This window comes from Lissotriton vulgaris, chromosome 11 (assembly GCF_964263255.1).
Source record: "Lissotriton vulgaris chromosome 11, aLisVul1.2, whole genome shotgun sequence".
NCBI classification, from domain to species: domain Eukaryota; kingdom Metazoa; phylum Chordata; class Amphibia; order Caudata; family Salamandridae; genus Lissotriton; species Lissotriton vulgaris.
Genome location: NC_141699.1, coordinates 385,168,910 through 385,190,975, shown reverse-complemented (window position 1 = coordinate 385,190,975; position 22,066 = coordinate 385,168,910). Strand labels below are relative to the sequence as shown.

At 46.3% G+C, this 22,066-nt stretch overlaps 1 protein-coding gene across 1 annotated transcript in view; it reads left to right on the top strand.

Annotated features, from left to right (window-relative positions):
* Positions 1-22,066, top strand: part of LOC147679830 (uncharacterized) — a 96,797-nt gene that overhangs the window by 24,015 nt on the left and 50,716 nt on the right. The window contains exons 2-3 of the mRNA XM_086944757.1: positions 8,424-8,594; positions 18,374-18,520. Coding sequence (XP_086800883.1) covers positions 8,501-8,594; positions 18,374-18,520 — 241 coding nt within the window. The 5' untranslated portion in view covers positions 8,424-8,500. The remainder of the gene's footprint in view (positions 1-8,423; positions 8,595-18,373; positions 18,521-22,066) is intronic.

The following is a 22,066-nucleotide window of genomic DNA, read 5'->3' as shown; positions in this document are numbered from 1 at the left end:
CTACACTTGGTCTCCCCAGGCATGATGGTGACAGTATAGAGGTCGGGGCGAGAATCAAAGACCGGCATGCAGCAGGCGTTAACCGTCAGGCTAAGAGCAGGGGGCAGCAGATCGGTGTTCTCTGTCAAGGTTAGCAGCGGACAAGTAATCCAAGTGAAGAACACACAAGCCACTAACCTGAGGTGTCTAGCCAGCGGGGACCACGGCGAGATGATAGTCTTCCCTATACCCGATAGCACTGACCCTCCCCATGTGACATACACACCGGAGACAGGTAGTCCTCCAGGTAAGGGGAAGGATAGTTGATCGGGGAAGGTTGTTGTGAAGACACCCCTCTAGGTCTGGTCTAAGACTTCGGATGACTTCAAGGCACAACAATTTCTGGAAACACAAGAACACTTGTTTAGCACTACAAGGGGGAAGATGCCACAGTTGTTGCATATGTATATATATATAATCAAGTATTCACTTACTGATAACCACTGCTTGAAACAGCCTGAAGTCTGGGAAAGGTGATGACTCAAGTTCAAGCGGAAGGTGGGCTGTTAACTCACAGCTCGATCCAAGGAGAGAAGTAAGTCTAAGTGAATAGCACCGAGTAGTTAGATTCACTACCGGTGGGAAGATTTGCTCAGTGTCTAAATAGTTCAACTATCCTCAGGATTGATCCGAAGGAAAAGTAGAAAACTACACTATGATAGCACGGCCGTGCTAAATGTCATGTGTCTGGATTCTACTTACGGGAAATGAACAAAGTGTCTCAGCGTCCTCAGCGGGAAGGAAAGCGTCCGCGCTCACCCAACACTCGTGGTACTCAGCGGGAAGGAAAGCGTCCGCGCACACCCAACACTCGCGTCCTCAGCGGGAAGGAAAGCGTCCGCGCACACCCAACACTCGCAACTCAAGGAAAGCTAGCTCCAAACACGATCGTAAAACCGGAAGGATTGACAAGCACCCGATGATGGGAAAAGAGTGTTTTTATACACTCTCAGAGGGCGTGGACCGTTTCGCCAGGCCCCAGGGTTTTCTGGGAGATGTAGTGCTGCAGCGGTATTTCCTTATACTACATCTCCAGCTATGGGTAATCGCTACAGAACCCCCTCTCGAGGATCGCCGACCCGGCGGTCGACCCGGCTTCCCTGGATTCTGTAGATGAAACTGAGCTACCAATTCGGGGCAGTGGAGATTCTGCTCTGGTTCCCATGTTCTCTTCTCAACCCCAAGTCCTTTCCAACCAACCAAATACTGCACTCTGCCCCGATGGATCCGTGAATCCAACAACTCTTCTACCTCATATTCCTCCAACCCCTCCACCAACACCGGGGAAGGATGAACGGGTAATCTAGTGTCCATGGGACAAGGCAGGAGTAGGGAGACGTGAAAAACGGGGTGGATCCTCCAGTTCTGGGGAATAGACAATTTCAGTGCCACAGGGTTGATGACCTCCTCAACACTATAGGGACCTATGTATATGGGTTTTATTTTGTTAATACCCCGGAGATGAATGTTTTTAGTGGAAAGCCATACCTTGTCCCCCACTTGGTAGACCGGCTCAGGAGTGCGTTTCTTGTCGGCGTAGCGTTTCTGCGAGGCCTGAGCGTCCGCCAAGTGGCGCTTCGCATCTATCCGTACAGCATGAAGATGCGTATGATGTTCTTGTATACTGGGCAGGTTGGTTGATACTGGCCAATCGAATGGAAGAATGTTCGGATGATACCCAAGAAGGCAAAAGAAAGGGGAACAACCCAGAGTGGAGTGGTCAGAGTTATTATACGTGAATTCCGCTAGCCATAAGAGGGTGACCCAATCCGTCGAGTTTTGCAAAGTGAAGCAACGCAGATATTGCTCGATAGTCTGGTTGAGCCTTTCCGTTTTGCCATCTGTCTGCGGGTGGTAACTTGTAGAGAGCCTGACATCAATAGCTAAAGATTCACAAAGGGCTTTCCAAAAACAGGATGTGAATTGAGCCCCTCTGTCGGTAATGAAGACTCTCGGAATGCCATGTGCTCTGATGAGATGCTGCAAAATAACCATGGCCAGTTCCGCGGATGTGGGTAGACCCTCCAAAGGTACAAAATGACCCATTTTGGTCACGTGATCCACAATCACCAGTACAGTCGTTTTTCCTTGACATAATGGCATTTCCACGATGAAGTCCATTGAAACCGTATGCCAAGGTTTAGGGGGTACAGGAATGGGATGTAGCAGACCCGTAGGTCTGGTGTGTTTGGCTTTACCTTGGGTGCACACTGAATAGTTCCTTACGTATTTCTTGACATCATTTCGTAAGGTAGGCCACCAGAATGATCGCTCTATGGTAGCGATAGTTTTGTACACCCCCCAATGTCCACCTAACACAGAATCATGTGCCCAATTGAGCACCTGCATTTGCAACCCAGGGTCCGGCACATACAAGGCCTGGCGGTTTTACAGGAGTTCATCTGTTTGTGACCGCCATTGGGGTTCTTCTTGAAGCCATGTTTGGACATCCGTTAAAGCCACTCTTATATCCTCGATAAAATCTGTGGAGGTGAGCAAAGCAATGGTGTTTTCGGGAAAGGACTTTTCAGGCAGGATGTATGATGGTTCCACGGGGACTTCTGACTGGGTCTCTTGAATGTCTTGATTCCTGGAGAGGGCATCGGCTTTTCCATTTTGAGGGCCGGGACGATACTTGATGACAAAATCGTAATCTGAGAAAAAGAGAGTCCATCTCAATTGCCGAGGAGTGAGAGCCTTTGCTGTTTTCAAGAATAACAAGTTCCGATGGTCAGTGAAGATTTCGATGGTATGTCGTGCTCCTAGCAGGTAATGTCGCCATTCCTCACAACCCCTCTTGATGGCAAGCAGCTCTTTGTCGGTGATAGAATAATTGATTTCACTAGGACTGAGTTTCTTTGAGTAGAATGCCACCGGGTGGATTTGTCCTGTTTTAGGATGGCGTTGCGAGAGCACCCCCCCCCAAGGCATACTGGGATGCATCGGTTTCCAAAATGAACGGAAGTTGGGCATCAGGATGCCGCAATATGGGGGCCTGGGTGAATCTGTCTTTGAGGATACGGAAGGACTGTTCCGCTTCCTCATTCCACTTGAAGGGAACGTTTTTCCTTAACAGATTGGAAATGGGGTGGATGATTTTAGAGAAGTCTTTGATAAAACGTCTATAATAATTCGCAAAGCCGAGGAAACTCTGCACCGATTTCTCGTCTTGTGGGGTTTTCCAATTCGTGATGGCCTCGACCTTCCCACTTTCCATCTGAAAGCCATTGGCGTTAATCACGTACCCCAGGAAGGAGACTTCTGTTGCGTGGAAGAGGCACTTTTCTAGTTTGGCGAAGAGCTGGTGTTGTTGCAGACGACTTAGAACCTCCTTGACATGCTGTTCGTGTTCTTGGAGAGTACTTGAATACACAAGGATGTCGTCTATGTACACCATACATATGGTATCCAGAAGGCCCCTGAGCACTTCGTCCATAAAAAATTGGAATGCCGCAGGGGCGTTGCATAATCCAAAGGGCATGACGTTGTACTCGAAAAAGCCGAACTTCGTTCTGAACGCGGTCTTCCACTCGTCGCCCTTCATTACTCGGACAAGATGATGGGCCCCTCTTAGATCCAACTTGGTGAAGTAACGAGCGCCTTTTATCTGGTCCATCATGACTGGAATCAATGGAAGGGGGTATCTATTCTTCACCGTGATGTTATTCAAGGCCCTGTAGTCGATGCAGGGTCTCAACTCTGCACAGTCCTTCTTCGGGATGAAAAACAGGGGCGAAGAAGCAGGCGATGTGGAATGGCTGATGAATCCAGTAGCTAGATTCTCCTCAATGTAGTTCTGTAGATATGCATTTTCATGTTCTGTCAGGGCATACACACAACTACATGGAATAGCCGCACCAGGGAGGAGTTCGATGCAGCAATCGTAGACCCTATGTGGGGGTAAACCGGTAGCCTTCTGTTTGTCGAACAGGGAACGAAAATCATTGTAAATCTCTGGTAGACTGGAAGTACTGCATAGGTGTTTCTCTGCACATGCCACAGCCAGGTGGCAAATGCTAGGACACTCTTCCTCTCCAGCTGTCAAAGAAAAAGGGTCGTGACAATGTTCCATACAATAGGAGGAGGTTAATGCGACTGTGCGAGCGGACCAACTCACCACAGGATCGTGTAGCGTTAGCCATGGCATTCCTAATATCAGGCGAAACTGAGGAGCAGCAATTAAATCGAACTGGATATATTCGGTGTGTTCTCCATGCTGCATTCGCTAAGGGATTGTGTTTTTTATCACAGGCCCAGATGACAAGGTGGACCCATCCACAGCCTTCACATGTTCTGGTTCCTCCTTCTTCTTCCACGATATCCCAAGGGAGTTTGCATAGTCAATGTCCATGTAATTACCTGTGGCTCCTGAATCTAACAGCGCATCCATCTGCGCGACGTTATCCCTCGTTGTCCACAGGGACACTGGCAGGTTCATATGAGCAACAGCAGGCATCATGGTATTGGCAAGTAATGAGGAGATCATTGTTGGTCGCAGGTCCATCTCAGAGATCTCAACCTGGTTAGGACGTTCTAGTTTTCCGACGTCTCTCTCGTTCCCAGAACAGCCGATTTTCGTGGCGCTGGATTCCTCTCAGATTGTGGGGCTCTTGCCCGACACTCTCTGATGAAGTGTCCCCCTTTGCCACAATACAGGCATAGTTTCATTTTCCGCCATCGCTCTAGTTCCTCAGAAGTCAGAGGACCTCGAATACCCCCGATCTGCATGGGCTCAGTACCATCAGTACTTTTGGCACTGTCTTCCTGCGGTAGTTTGAGTTTAGGATACCATCCACGTCCATCACCCCTGCTCCGATCTCCTCTTCTCTCCAACAGCCTATGATCTAATTGTACCGTTAGGTCGATGAGTTCCTCACAAGTCGATGGCAGTTGGACTACCTGGGACAAGACGTCCTTCAATTCACTCCTTAGGCCTTGATAGAACAGCAAGGTCCTTTTTTCTTGTGGCCGATCAGTTTCGGCTAGGAGCCGGTTAAATGATGTGATGTACGACAATAAATCCTGTGACTCCTGTCGCAGTGTCAGGAGCTCCTTATCCAATGATAACATGCGGGTCTTTCGATCAAACAGTTTTCTTAAGGCAGAACAGAAATCGGGGAACTGGTGCAGAACGGGATCGTTCTTTTCCATTAGAGGGATTGTCCAGCTTGCAGCATTTCCACCCATGTACAACATCATGAATGCTGTTTTGGCCGCGTCATCCTGAAACACAGAAGGTTTACACAAAAAGTGGAGGCGGCACAGGTTTAGGAATGTTTCGAATTTCTTGGGATCTCCGTATAACCTCTCAGGGGGAGCCAAAGGAATACCAGTGTTCTGAATTACGTGCACCGTCGGAGAGTGGTCCGCGGAGGACGAAGGTATGGCTGTAGGAGAAACGAACCCACCCCCAGCTGCCATAGGGGTTGTAGGCTGTGATATGGTTTGTGCTGGAGGGGGAAGCGTGGCTTCTCTAATATAAGACCCTGCCCCGGGATTCTTTCGTGACATGCCAGCGACTTCTCTATGCATGGTGTTCATATCTTTTCTGAGCTCTTGGTTCTCAACTCGGGAAGCATGCACTTCCTGCTGCAGTAAGCTAAAACCTTCAAGCAACGAGGCCAAAGTCGCACTCGTATCCATGGTCCAGGCTAGTGTTCTTCTTTGGGCTTGTCAATCTGTCAAGGTTAGCAGCGGACAAGTAATCCAAGTGAAGAACACACAAGCCACTAACCTGAGGTGTCTAGCCAGCGGGGTCCACGGCGAGATGATAGTCTTCCCTATACCCGATAGCACTGACCCTCCCCGTGTGACATACACACCGGAGACAGGTAGTCCTCCAGGTAAGGGGAAGGATAGTTGATCGGGGAAGGTTGTTGTGAAGACACCCCTCTAGGTCTGGTCTAAGACTTCGGATGACTTCAAGGCACAACAATTTCTGGAAACACAAGAACACTTGTTTAGCACTACAAGGGGGAAGATGCCACAGTTGTTGCATATGTATATATATAATCTAGTATTCACTTACTGATAACCACCGCTTGAAACAGCCTGAAGTCTGGGAAAGGTGATGACTCAAGTTCAAGCGGAAGGTGGGCTGTTAACTCACAGCTCGATCCAAGGAGAGAAGTAAGTCTAAGTGAATAGCACCGATTAGTTAGATTCACTACCGGTGGGAAGATTTGCTCAGTGTCTAAATAGTTCAACTATCCTCAGGATTGATCCGAAGGAAAAGTAGAAAACTACACTATGATAGCACGGCCGTACTAAATGTCATGTGTCTGGATTCTACTTACGGGAAATGAACAAAGTGTCTCGGCGTCTTCAGCGGGAAGGAAAGCGTCCGCGCTCACCCAACACTCGGCGTCCTCAGCGGGAAGGAAAGCGTCCGCGCACACCCAACACTCGCGTCCTCAGCGGGAAGGAAAGCGTTCGCGCACACCCAACACTCGCAACTCAAGGAAAGCTAGCTCCAAACACGATCGTAAAACCGGAAGGATTGAAAAGCACCCGGTGATGGGAAAAGAGTGTTTTTATACACTCCCAGAGGGCGTGGACCGTTTCGCCAGGCCCCAGGGTTTTCTGGGAGATGTAGTGCTGCAGCGGTATTTCCTTATACTACCTCTCCAGCTATGGGTAATCGCTACATTCTCCTTGCCTGCCTCCTTGCGTGCACAAGCTCAGGATCCGAAAACGCGGCAACTGGATCAAACCCAGAGGTTTAGGAGCTCAAGGCTTCCCCCGTCTCTTGAAATGAGCTCCGTCTGCAGCGCTCCTGGCCCTGGAGCTCACAGTACTGCTCCCGGTACTGTTGAGGCCGTCCAGAAGCACCCAAGCCGAGCGAGGCCAACCAGGGTTGCAGATTTCCAAGTTTTCCAAGTATCCAAGGCAGGCAAGACCACGGCAGAACAACCAACAACCAGCTGCCAGCAACAGGCAGTCGACCGTGACCAACTGCAAGCTAGTCGGCTGCAGCGGCGGTGGAGCGACGTCCGCTCACCTCTATCTATCTCTGCCATTCCTGCGCCCCTGTGTGTTTTCCCGGCTCCGGCACTGGTCACGGCTCCTGTGCGGCTCCTGTGCGGCTTGTGCTGGATACCACTTCAGCCACAAACTGCTCTCCTTACCTCTCCCTCTGCTTCGACGGACTGCGGAACTGTGGAACTGTGAATCGCGGCTCGCTCCTCCTCCCACTTGGCAGGCACTCCAATCACCGCTGCACAGTGGATCACTTGGGTGATGAGTACCTCATTGAAATCAGGATATGATAGCCGGCAGTAAAGTAAAGGTATGAGAGAAGACCCCACTGGTTCGAGGGAACAGGGTACTTTAAACACTATAAAGTCAAAGGGCTATCCCTGGAAATATTTGTATCACGGAATACTGACACCCAACTTACAGTAATTCTATCTCACTCACTCACCGCATATACTCAATCTATTGCTCAAATCACTGGTCACGAACTAGATTATAACGTTTACAGTCTTTTTATTATAGCATGTATTTAAAATTTCAGTATGGAATCAATCGGATTCTACTGAAAGCATTAAGTATAAAAACAGTTGATGGTAAAAAGAAGATTTTTTTAAAAAACATGATAAAATTACATTTGTACAACATATTAGAAAAAGAGAAAATACATTCTTATAAATCATCAGAAACAGTCATACAATCAATTACAAGTATATAAACAAACAAAACCCCCTTCTGTAAATAGAGCATCTATTGTTGCTACAGATTATCAGATTCAATAGCCTTTATACAAATTAATTCGGACTTCTAGTATTTCAGAATACAATATATCTAGAGTCTCTTGGGTTTTATTTGAATTCTATTACGGAAAAAGTGTGTCGACGCGTTTCGGTGTTTAAGCCCGAAGATGTGGTCACACCTTCATCAGGACAAAATAGATTTGCTTGGGGTCATCTGGTTCATTAGACCGGTATTCTATCTCTTATGTAAGGATTCTAATTCTTCCAGTCTTTGTATTGGTTAATCTTCACTTTTAACCATACACTGCAGTAGACAAATCAAGGTACTCTTCAGATTTGAAGTTGAATCGTTTTGCATTAAACGCGAAAGAATGAGTAGCTCTTTTCTTTTGTTTCTTTTTTCTTTTTCGAATGCTGAATGTTTTATATGCTCTGATTAGAGTAGGTCACTTGTTTCATTTAAGGGCCCCTCGTATTAATCAAGGCACCTCCTTCCCCGTGGTTTCCCTCTGTCGACAGACTGCTGGTCGCGTCCTGGTCTCGACTATTAGAACTAGATATGTTCTTTTTCTTGGTCAAATTAACGCCGTACGTCTGGTCTCGTTTTTCCATGATAGCTTATTGTTTGTGCAACCTATCCTCACTCACAGCAACGTGTTCTCTCTTTTGTAGAGCACGTGGGAAATTCAGAAGACAAGGACGAGGAGTCATCTAACCGTGAAGGAGCTACACTGACATTCCAACATTATATGAAATATAAAGCCAAAGTGACCGACAACATGAGCAACCCGCCCTGCATGGAAGACTCTACGTTTATAGGTAATCTGCTGAATCCTAATAAAGGTAAGAAAACTGTCAGGTCCATACTCCAAATCCTCAAATTGCTGTACAGATGAAAACGCCCCTTGTGAGACCAGCTACAAACCAAAGTAGGTGCTCAATGCCGGATTAAACCCTACGGAGGCCCCTGGCAAATTCTCTCTTATATGTTTAAAATTTTACCAACCAACAATTGTAATACACCAATGTTATTACACAAAACTAAACATTAACAATTATTAATGCTAATTAACAAAAAACATTTTTACAATTTTTTAATAAACCAACAACGCTTTAAATTTTCATTTTCCTCAATTTGTTTGTGGTGAAATCTTTCAGGATATATTGGAAGTCCCCCAGTAGCGTTCGTGATCATGAGACACCTAAAAATTCTTAGCGCTGTCATAACTTTTGGGAACTTTGATTGCACCATATTTTCAAAAATGAGTTTGTACGATTGTGATGCTGGTGGGGCCCCTAAAAGGAGTGGGGCCCCTAGGCCGGCCCTACTTTGACTATTTGGTAATCCGGTTCTGTGAGTGCTAACACAATGCTGACATTAACAGCATAGCTGCACTATGGGACATATTCTCTGGGTCCTGGATCATCAGGGTTGGTGTGCACTATCCGTGGTGGGTAATATTGTTGATGGGCCACAACTATTCGGCATCTTTTAAGAGTAACGTTTTTTCAAAGGAATAGGTCTTTCATTTATACACAGGAAATAAGAGCAGCTACAAATAGAAAACTAGAAGATCCTTTGGTGTTCTGGTCCCAAGATGCGTTAGTGACCCCCCCCGATATATAAACTGAGTGGTCTCACAGCAAGGAGCAGCATTACAAATACCGTAGATTCTGGTTGCCTATGTTATTCTCTGAGGTTAGTACGATTTTGTGGAATGTTGGAAAGCCTCAAACACTTTTGGGGTCACTACAAATTGCTTTGTTTACAGTGCTAAGTCAGTGGGCTAAAAGAGCATGACAGAATGATACAAAGCATCCCTGTTGTTTTAATTGGTTGGACCGTCCTTTACCCCACTTTCTTAAAGGCCCTCAGTTCGCCCCTACGATTAAGATGGTTTCATTCCAGAATGTACCAAAAATGCCTAAACACTTGCTCCAGGTGACCTGGGACTCTCAACCAACTTGGATTTTGCTACTGGTATGTACGGTAGCTTTTTCCAAAGTGCCACATGGTCAAGCTTCTTGAAGTGCCCAATTATCTCTATCGCTGGGGGTCCATTTGAGGGCTTTTAGAGGTACCAAGGCAGTTAATGGAAGACTAATTGGAGACCCTAACAGGTTACAAAGCCAGTGTCCTCAAAATATACTTTGGTAGTGCTGGAACTGGAATTAGCACACAAAGCAGATGTCTAGGAAATACCAAACTGCATGGGATTAGATCTAAGAAATGGCGAGCATTGGTTGAGATTTTTGGTTGGTGGCAACACCATTGGACCTGCCCTTTCATAGCCGGAGCTTGGATACTGATACTGACGTTTAATGTTAGGATCTATTCGCACATATGAACCATGAGATCTTTAAAACCAAAAGGGCTGTAGTGCAGGAACGATTGGTTACAGAATCAAGGCCATCAGCCTCAGTCAACATAATTCTATTCTAATATAGAGGATGAAGGGGGAAAATCTGTGTCCGTCTTGGACCAGATATAGGATGTAACCAACTTCCACAAAGGTCGGGGCACATGGAGGCGCATCACACTCTGTCAGTCAGTGAAATAAGCTTTATCTGATTTAAATAAACCATAAAATCACACCATGGAAATCACACTCAAAGTCTTGCAACGTCTGCAAACCTCTTGCAGTAAATGATATGTCTTTGGATGAATCAAACTATCTGAAAGATCCTCGAGCCTTGTCGTCTTCTCATGTCAATGAAATGATCTCCAGGAATGATTCAGTTTGGTGGGCTTTGATCTTATCATCTATGCCAAAGGCTAGCATCATCTCCACACTTTGGGCATTAAAGCATTCTCCTCTTCTACTTGGATAGCTCAATCAGAAGATATAGTCCTCAGCATTCTCTTAGACCTGAAGGAAACAAGGATATAGATAGCTCTGTTCCTGGAAAATGTCCCCTGAACTGCTTCGGCAGAGCTTCTCCTTGAGTTCTAGAAAAGCTATAACTATTTGCTCATTTCAAACAGTATTTATTCTAAATTGGAGGCTCCGTTGAGCAACCAAGCCAAACCAAACAATAATTCCAATCCATGCCTCTTAATTACACTGCATGCCACGTAATTCCTCTCCACCCCATGCCACCTAATTCCACTTCACATAATTCCACTCGGGTCTATGCCACATAATTTCACTCCACTCAATGCAACACTATTCTACTCCATGCCACACAGTTCCACATCATGCCACTCAATTCCATGCCACATAATTCTAATCCATGCCATATAGTTCCACGTCACGCAACACAATGGGCTAGATGTAGGTAGAAAAGATTTACCGAATTTAAATTACCGAATTTTACCGATTCGGTAATTTAAATTCGGTAAATCTATGGGTCCGATATGTAGGTATTCCTGATGTGCTGGAATACCGAATCGGATGAATTCGGTATTTACCGATTCGGTAAATACCGAATCGGTAATGCCCATTCATTCCTATGGGCTTTGAAGCCCATAGGAATGATTAGGCATTACCGATTCGGTATTTACCGAATCGGTAATTAAAGAATTCACAAGGGTGCAGGGGGTGTCACTTTGACACCCTCTGGCACCCCCAAAACAGGCACAGGTGCCATGTGGCAGGCATACCTGCCCTAAGGGCAGGTCTGCCTGTCACATGACATAGGTGTGCATGCACACATGTGCATGCACACCGGAATCGGTATTTTACCATGGATTTGTATTCCATGGTAAAATACCGATTCTGTAAGCCATGTGCAGAAGGTACATTGCCTACCTACATTGCATTTTCGGTAATTTTACCGAATCGGTAAATATTACCGAATCGGTAATTATTTTACCGATTCGGTACATATTACCGAATCGGTAAATTTACCGATTCGGTAATGATACCAATTCGGTAAAATTACCGAAAATGTGCCCCTACATCTCAATAGCCCTTTACCGATCGGAAACGGACGAAAATCGGTATTTTCGGCCGATTCCGATCGGTAAAGGGCTACCTACATCTGGCCCAATATTTCACACCAAATCACATAATTCCACTCCATACGTCATAATACCACTCCATAAAATGGCATTCCACAGCACACAATGTGTCTCCACATTACAAAATTGCACTCCATATCACACAATTGCACTCCACCTGACAAAAATCAACGTCTCACAATCCCAAGCAACACACCAAAATTCCATGCAACACACCAACATTTCATGCCACATAATTCCAATCTGCACCACATATTTCAACTTTAAATATATCTAATCTGCTCCATGCCACATAATCCCACTCCACTCAATGCCATTCAATCCATGCACCACAATTCTACTCCCCTCTACATTACACAATTGCACTCCATGTCACACAATTGCACTGTACGCACACTATTCCATGCCACGCAACACTATTCCATGACATATAATTTAATTCTGTGCCATACCATTCCACACCACATAATTTAACTCCACACCACACAATTCAACTCCACATATTTCTAATCCAGTCAACACCACATAATTCCACTCCATGCCACATATCAACACTCCACTGCACTCCACACAAGCCAACTCACTGCAACATAATTCCACGCCACATTATTCCATGCCACAGCACACAATTTCTTGCCACATAATTCCACTTCATATATTTCCAATTCACTCCACATCACATAATTCCACTCTATGACACATAATTCCACTCCAATCAATGCCACACAATTCCATATCACACTATTCCCCACCACATAATTCCATGCTGCATTATTCCACGCAACATAGTTCCACTCCAATAAAAACCACACAAGCCCATACCACACAATTACACACCACATATTTCCACTCTGTGCCACATCACATAATTCCATGCCATGCCACATAATTCCATGCCACATAATTCCACTCCATGCCACATAATTTCACTCAACATTATTCTATTCCTTTTAACTTAGCAAAATTCCTCAACACACAATTCCATATCCTGCGACACAATTTCATGCCCCGCGCCACACAATTCCACACCAACTGATTCAACTCCATGTCACATAATTCCACACCATACCACATAATTCCATACCACACCACTTATTCCATACCGCGTCACACAATTAAAATCCATGTCTCATAATTCCACTCCTAATAATTGTACTCCACATCACACAATTCTACTCTAAACCACACATTTCCACTCCATACAATTCAATGCAAAATAATTTGACACCTTGCCACATAATTACACTCCACGGCACATAATCCAATGTCCTAATATTCAAATCCACTACACAAAATCCACTCCACATAATTTCATTTTGCTGTACGTAATTTTGCTCTGCCACATAATCCCACTCCATCCCACAGAATTCCACTCCACGACAGATAATTTCACTTTACTCAACACTACACAAGTCCACACCACACCACATAATTCAAGTCATCGCACAATTCCACTCCAAGCCACATAATCCCACTCCACATATTTCCAATCCACTGTGCGCCAAATAATTCCACTCCGCACCACATATTTCCACTCCACTGCCTGCCACATAATTCCACTCCACTCAATTTATCACAATTCCACACCACACTACACAATTCCAGCCTTCCTAACATAATTCCACCCCACACCACATAATTCAACCCCACAGAATTGCACTCCATGCAACACAATCTCACAATACCATGCCACACAATTTCAATCCATGTAACAAAATTCCACACCACATAATTCAACTCCATGCCACATAATTCTACTCCACATAATTCCACTCCATTTCACACTACACAATTCCATCTCGCACAATTCCATGCCACACAATTCCACACTGTACACATAATTCGTATCCACACCACATATTTCCACATCATGCCACATAATTCCACACATTTCCACTCCACTCCATGCCACACAGTCACTCTACTCCACTACACACAATGCCACTCCACTCCAAAATTAAAAGTGCATTAGCGCTGGATGCATCATAGTTCGTTTCTATTATTATTTTTAGTCATGGCTACAAATCACTCCCAAAGTTGACAATGCCCATGCTGTACAGCTGGAACAAAAGGCAATGACAGAGGCAATAGTCTTTAAAGTGAGACCTGTTGTCTTTTCCGATGCTTGTGTTCCACTGCTCCTGCATGACTGCAGGTCGACTTGGAGCCAACAAGATCCATAGTTGACAGAAATGAGCCCTTTTCAGAGGCAACAACTTTGCCACAGTTATTGCAATAAGTACAGTGAAATTCTGCTGCAAGTGAAAATTATGTTTTTTTGTGTTTTTTTTGTATTTTGTATTTATTTTATTTTGTATTGCACAATTACTTAAAACCATCTGCAATATAACTTCATGTGATTTCAAAAACAAATTGAAACAATTGTTTTAAAAAAATACATTCTTATAAAATAAAAGGACATTGGGTTTACTTGCAACCATGTAAATACTGAGTAAGAAGATATATTATATACATTTAAAAAGTCTGGGAATGATTGTCAATTCGTTGTCGGTTTGGCCATGCTGGAAAATACTGGTTTAACGGGCCTAGTTGCCTTTTATAATCCCTGGCCCCTCTTATTCCATAAGCCTTAAACGCAGCTCGGACATGTATCTCCCGTATCTGGCCAAGTCCTGTGTAGCACAGGAAAAGAGAACCGGAGTTGCTTCTTTCACTGTCCGTACCCCGTTGCGGACCCATATTTGTTTTAAAAGGATCCTACGGGGCTGCGACATACCAGGACAACAACAAATCAAGTGTAGCAGGGATTCAAATTGATAATCACATATTCTGCATCTGATTCTATGTTCAAGGGATCTCCACCCGGGATTTAATTCCTTAATGGGGAGGGGCACCAGTCTGGCCCATACAATGTTTTTTAGTGCTTTCCTTCCCAGAGCTTGCTTCAGATATGGCTGGATTTTACTCCCGGCAAATGATTTTTTCAGCCAAGGTGAGCCTCTTCCTGTTGCATGCTCTGCTAGATCAATTTTGGTGCGACAGTTGATAACATTGTTTATTGATCGAATTTTTGATGGCCAGGTAGTTTACCGTTCCCTGATCCCAATTTTCCGTTGCTAATCCCAGTGTTTCCACTGCTTCCTCTGTGTAACGATGCCACGGGTTAATTGAATCCCCATAAATTGGCTTCAGCATGCTCTTTGGGGTTCCAGCTGGATCTGTTAGGACTTGGTAGTAGTATTTCGCATGCGTTCCCAGGCATTCTTTACTTTGTTGCTTCAGACCAAATTCTAGACGAACTAAGCTGTTGCGTGTGTGTTTGGGCAGTTTGAAAATGCGTTTGTAGGCCTGTCATTGTGCTTTGTCTAACATTAATTCCATTTTACCCGGGAATGCTTGCTGTGCGTAACCAGCAATTGCCCTGATTTTTGCTTGTATTACTTTCCTAATCGGAACAGTTGTTGGGCTTTGCATGATCTCATTTAGTTTGCATAAGGCATAAGTTGTTTAATGTGCTTTCGCCTTTATTTTCTGTAGATGTATTGTTGCTTTACCGGTTTCACTTAGCCAGCAACCTAGGTAATTATAGGATTTTGCTGTGACGATGATTTCTTTGCCCACATACCATTTCAAAAGAGCCTTATTTGGGTAGTGTCCAAAAATAACTACTTTCGTTTTTTGAGCATTTATTATAAGTTCATTTCTTTCATTGTAGTTATTGAGGGCATCTCATCTAGGTCCCTTTGTAGCCCGATTTTTGTGTGGTCCATTACCACCAAGTCATCTGCATACTGTAATATTTGCAGTTTGTTGGTTCCAATTTTCGGAGTTACAAGACTAGCATTTTGAAGCTTCTTCCCCCGGTCAGCCGTATATAAATTAAACAGCGTGGGGGCAAGAACGCATCCCTGTTTTAGGCCACAGTTTGTCTGACACTTCTTCGTTGTGGTATTATCTGCTAGCTTCACTTTGATCCAGGTGTTACTGTACAATGAAATGATGGCGCTAAGAAGACCTACTGGAATATGCCAGTTGCGCAACTTATTCTAAAGCTTGTGTCGAGGCACTCCGTCAAAGGCCGCTGAGTAGTCAACGAAGCATGCAAAGATTGGTTTATTATTTTTGTAGTTAGCGTGCTGATTCAAATATGACATGGCCACGATGTTGTCAATTGTGGAGCAGCCTTTGCGGTATCTGGTCTGGTAGGAGGGGAGGATTTCATTCTCTTTGATCCAACTATTTAATTCATTCAATAAGGTGCTGGCATAGGCTTTTCCTTCAACATCTAAAAGGGCAATTAATCTATAATTGTTTGGGTCTGTGTTATCTCCTTTTTTGAAGATAGGATGTAAAGAAGAGCCTCGTCATGTTTTTTTGGGGTTGTTTTAGTTTTCACTTATTGTCCATAATTTGCCCCTCTGCTCCTCTCCCCTGATCCTCCTGGTCCCCACTATCTCTTCTCATGGTGGCAGGTAGCACCAAGCCTTTGGTGAGTGCCCCAAAAATGATGGATAGAAATACTTTCTCTAACACTTCTTAGACACTGTGAAGTCCTCTGGAAAGCATTCCATTCCCTTCTTTACAGCTCATCAGTGCCCTTATAGAAGCCAACCATCCAATGCTTATGGTCCACCCAATGCCCACGGTCCACCCATGGCAAGAGCACATTCCTCATCCTATTAAAACTCCAAAGGTATTCCCAGAACACAACCCAAAGTTCTAGACTCACACCTCACCGGATCACTCCCCCGCCAAGAAAAACCACATTAGTGAAACTTTTTCCATGGAAGCTGCATATTTTTCTGGGTAGCATTCATGCTCCATCATTAGGTCTCTCGTCATACACCGCATGCACTGTCTCTTGGAGACATTTTCTTTACGCACAGTGGGCTTATAGCTCCTCCATAGCTTACTTAGCTTCAGTGTAGCTCTCATTTGCATCGTTCCCATTTCTCCTAGCATGCATGTGTCATGTCCTCATCTTTTTTTGGGTTCATAACTCCATATGAGTGCTTGTGATTTGAAGCCGTCTCCCATATCCCCATCAATGTTGCTCCTTTTTCCTCCCACCCGCTCGCCCATGCGTGTTGCTTCTTCTGCCTTCCACTCGCCCCCCACCTGTGCTGATTCTTTACCCTCCCATCAACCTGCACCTGTCGGTTTCTTTTCTACCATCTCCCCGCACCCACCAGTAGCGGCCAATGTCAGAGGAGAGTAGCAGGGCAGGTGGGTGACACGACAATGAAAAAAGGTTTTAAAGTAAAGAAGAACTTACCTGCAGCCTCCTCATCGCCGGTCATCTGCATCTCCCGTGGCTCCACTTCAGGCACAGGCTCTCAGACTCCCCTGCGGTCAATCCTGAAGTTGCTCTTATTCATGAGAGCAGCTTCAGGATTGGCCTGAGCGCTGATAATATGTGCTCCTAGGCAGACTGGAAGTTTGTGCTTGTTGTCTCCAAACCGGCAACACAGCTGGGTTGGAGAGAGCTTCAGTGTACATGACTGTTTGGCAGGCCTGAGACAGCTGACCAAGCTCTCATGTACAGAGAAAACAGTGCACACCACTTCTCGTGGAGGCCTGTTATTACCCTGGCCCAGCTCCCAAGACTCTGGGAAACAAAATAAAATGATAGTAAACCACAGTTTTGTATTGTTTTCTTTTTCTTTTTGTTTACACTGCTGGAAGGAGGGTGCACTGCTCCTCTGCCATAGCAGAGGAGCCGCTGCTGGTTTGGCCTAGCCCCTATCCGTCTGATGCCCCCGTGTCATGTTGGGTTCTTCCCTCCCACCAGTTTTCCGTGTGCTGCCCCTCACTCCCATTGTCCAAACCACCATAAAAAAAAAAGTGCTATTATGATGCAGACACGCTGGGCATGTCACAATCCTTTTCTACCTTCTCCCAATCGCCCTCCTCCCGACCCTGTTGTGTTGCTTGTCCCCCCATATGTGTTGCCTATCCTGCCCCGCCTGCAACTACAATAGAGCGCTATGATGCAGGAACACTGGCCGCGTCATAGTGCTTTTTCCCATGACTTTTAGACATGCTGAACCGCAGCAGGGCTGCTATACAACATGGTCAAAAGGCATTGAGAAAGCCAATCACTCTCGCATTGCAGAGGCCTGTTAGTTTTGCCAGTGCTTGTTTGCAACTCCACCGGGTGTGCCACAGTCAATTTTCCCTGTTTGGGTTAGGGTCCATGTTACCCTTGTATATCTAGCAGAAGTCGTCGGTTTCTTGAAAACTTACAACTCTCCACCACCTGCATTTAGAGAAAATGAATATCTTTTTCTTCCTGGGCTTTTTGAAGAGCAAACAAAGGACTGACTGCAAATGGTCGGGCTATGTGTAATGTGTAACACAATTGTGGAAGTAAGAACCTTGCACTTCTGGGACAGTCTTGAAATAATTGGCCTGAAGGCTTAAACCACTACTCCTGCACAGACTCTCCATGTGATCTGTGACCACTCATTCCCTTCCGACCGTCCACTGCAGTCACCTGTCTCTTCCCTTTGTGTCCTCGCCCAGCTCTGGCTTTGTTGCTGAAGCTCGGTTTGACTCTGGGTCCCTCTGCACCTCCGTTTGCCCAGTTCCACGCCATTATTCCCTCACTAAACAATGAAAGGACCTCCATGGTAGCTTATTGTTTGTGCAACCTATCCTCACTCACAGCAGTGTGTTCTCTTCCGCATTTTTGCAGAACGCGTGAGAAATACAGAAGACAATGACGAGGAGTCATCTAACCGTGAAGGAGCTACAGTGACATTCCAACATTATACGAAATACAAAGCCAAAGTGACCGACAAAATGGGCAAACAGCTCCAAGTGGGAGATTCTACGATTATAGGTAAGCCACTGAACCCTAACAAAGGTAAGAAGACTGTCAGGTCCCTACCCCAAATCCTCCAATTGCAGTACGGAGCAAAAATGAAAACGCCCCTTGTGAGACCAGCTAGCAATCAAAGTAATGCTCAGGGCCGAATTAAACCCTGTGGAAGTCAATAAGCAGTCAAAATTTCTTGACCTCCTCACAAATTGTCTCCTAATAGGGGGCATATGTCACTTTTTGTGACGTTATGGTGGCGATTGGGTCAGCGCCCTAGTACCAAGGCAGCGTTAAGCTACATAACGTGGTTAAAAGCCAAGTTAAGTGGCTTAATGCTGCCTTCACAATAGGCCCCCTTTCACACTAAAATTACCGTGAAAGTGACATGCAGTGGGCGTTCCATCACAACACCCATTCACTTCGACGCTGCCACCTATTAACAATAGAGGCGATAATAGGTGGCAGCTCGGAACTTAAGACCAGGAAAATCCTGGTCTTAAATTGGCGAATTTTTTTTGCTTTTTCCGTGTGTGCTGACTTGTGCAGCACAAATGAAAAAAGCAAATTGCTTAGGTTTGTACATGTACAGGAAGGTATCCCTTCCTGTACATAAACAAACCTTTTTTAGGGCTCGCCCCTTTTCTATTTCGCAGAAATAGAAAACAGGGGTGAGCCCTTATGTCGCTGATCTGCTTCTTTCCCCAAAGGCTCTATTCAGGCAGCTGATTGGCTCTCTTCAAGCCGGATTCCCAACAGTTCACGAGAAAAAGAATCATGTGACAAGCTCCTCGTGGACGAGTTGCACGATCCTTCCCCCTGCCAGCAGCATTTGACACATCAAAGGCTTCGCTGCCACATCCACAATTGAAGCTACGATCAAAGGCTTCCGCTGCCCCGCCCCCCGCCGTCACTTATTCAGTCCCACAGGCCCTGGCTCGCTTCCTGGCTCTGCTGTAACCACATGCTACTGGACTCCCGTCACTTATTCAGGGCCGCAGGCCCTGCCTCGCTTAATCTGTGCACCCTTTTATTGCCTCGCTTCCCGGCTCTGCTGTAACCACATGCTACTGGACTCCTGTCACTTATTCAGGGCCGCAGGCCCTGCCTCACTTCCCGGCTCTGCTGTAACCACAGTGCGCACTAATGAAATGCACCTCGAGAGTCACAGTTAGTTCTTTGTCCTCCATTTGCTTCAAGCACCTAAATAAAGTATTTCTTGTTCAAAAACAGCTAATATGAACAAACGCCACTCAGCCATGCAACGCCAATCTCACCCACGCAGCTCTACTCACCCACGCAGTGCCACACTCACCCATGAAGCGCTACTCACCCATGCAGCTTCACCCTTAACCACGCAACCCCACTCAGCCACGCAACACCACTCATTCACAAAACGCCACTCAGTCACACAACCCAACTCATACAGCGCAACTCTCACCCACGCAGCACAATTCTCACCTGCGCAGCGCAAATCACACCCACGCAAGTCCACTCACCCACGCTTCTTTCCCCAAAGGCTCTATTCAGGCAGCTGATTGGCTCTCTTCAAGCCGGATTCCCAACAGTTCACGAGAAATAGAATCACGTGACAAGCTCCTCGTGGACGAGCTTGCACGATCCTTCCCCCTGCCAGCAGCATTTGGCACATCAAAGCCTTCGCTGCCACATCCACAATTGAAGCTACGATCAAAGGCTTCCGCTGCCCCGCCTCCCGCCGTCACTTATTCAGGGCCGCAGGCCCTGCCTCGCTTCCCGGCTCTGCTGTAACCACATGCTACTGGACTCCCGTCACTTATTCAGGGCCGCAGGCCCTGCCTCGCTTAATCTGTGCACCCTTTTATTGCCTCGCTTCCCGGCTCTGCTGTAACCACATGCTACTGGACTCCCGTCACTTATTCAGGGCCGCAGGCCCTGCCTCGCTTCCCGGCTCTGCTGTAACCACAGTGCGCACTAATAAAATGCCCCTCGAGAGTCACAGTTAGTTCTTTGTCCTCCATTTGCTTCAAGAACCTAAATAAAGTATTTCTTGTTCAAAAACGGCTAATATGAACAAACGCCACTCAGCCATGCAACGCCAATCTCACCCACACAGCTCTACTCACCCACGCAGCGCCACACTCACCCATGAAGCGCTACTCACCCATGCAGCTTCACTCTCACCCACGCAACCCCACTCAGCCACGCAACGCCACTCATTCACAAAACGCCACTCACTCACACAACCCAACTCATACAGCGCAACTCTCACCCACGCAGCACAATTCTCACCTACACAGCGCAAATCACACCCACACAAGTCCACTCACCCACGCAACGCCACTCAGCCACGCAACGCCACTCTGCCACGCAACGCCAATCTCACCCGTGCAGCTCTACTCACCCATGCAGCGCCACTCAGCCACGCAGTGCTACTCTTAACCACAAGCATGTCTGTGTACTCCCTCCAGCTGGACCCCAGCATATCTGTGTACTCTTTAACAATCACACACACATGCAAATTTGCAACCCCACTCACCCACGCAACGCCACTCAGCCACGCAACGCCACTCATTCACAAAACGCCACTCACTCACGCAATGCAACTCATACAGCACAACTCTCAGCCACGCAGCACAATTCTCACCTACGCAGCGCAAATCACACCCACGTAAGTCCCATCACCCACGCAACGCCACTCAGCCACGCAACGTCAAACTCACCCACGCAGCTCTACTCACCCACGCAGTGCCACACTCACCCATGAAGCGCTACTTACCCATGCAACTTCACTCTCACCCACGCAACGCCACTCACCCACGCAACACCACTCAGCCACGCAGTGCCACTCTTAACCACAAGCATGTCTGTGTACTTCCTCCAGCTGCACCCCAGCATATCAGTGTACTCTTTATCAATCACACACACATGCAAATTTGCAACCCCACTCACCCATGCAACGCCACTCACACACACAACGCCACTCACCCACGCAACGCCACTCATTCACAAAACACCACTCACTCACGCAACTCAACTCATACAGCGCAACTCTCACCCACGCAGCCTAATTCTCACCTACGCAGTGCAATTCACACCCACGCAAGTCCACCCACGCAACGCCACTCATCCATGCAACGCCAATCTCACCCACGCAGCTCTACTCACCCACGCAGCGCCACACTCACCCATGAAGTGCTACTCACCCATGCAGCTTCACTCTCACCCATGCAGCGCCACTCACCCACGCAACGCCACTCAGCCACGCAACGCCACTCATTCACAAAATGCCACTCACGCAATGCAACTCATACAGCGCAACTCTCACCCATGCAGCCCAATTCTCACCTACGCAGCGCAAATCACACCCACGCAAGTCCACTCACCCACGCAACGCCCAGCCAGTTAACGCAAATCACCCACGCAACGCCACTCACCCATGCAATATGTGCAACAATTCATCAACATATTAAAATATGTTCTCTCAATTTTCATAATTTTAATAAAAAATTCAAAATTTTAATCTTTCACTTCTGTTCTTGTATTTTCATCTCAAAAACAATAAACTTAATCATCAAAAAAAATTGATAA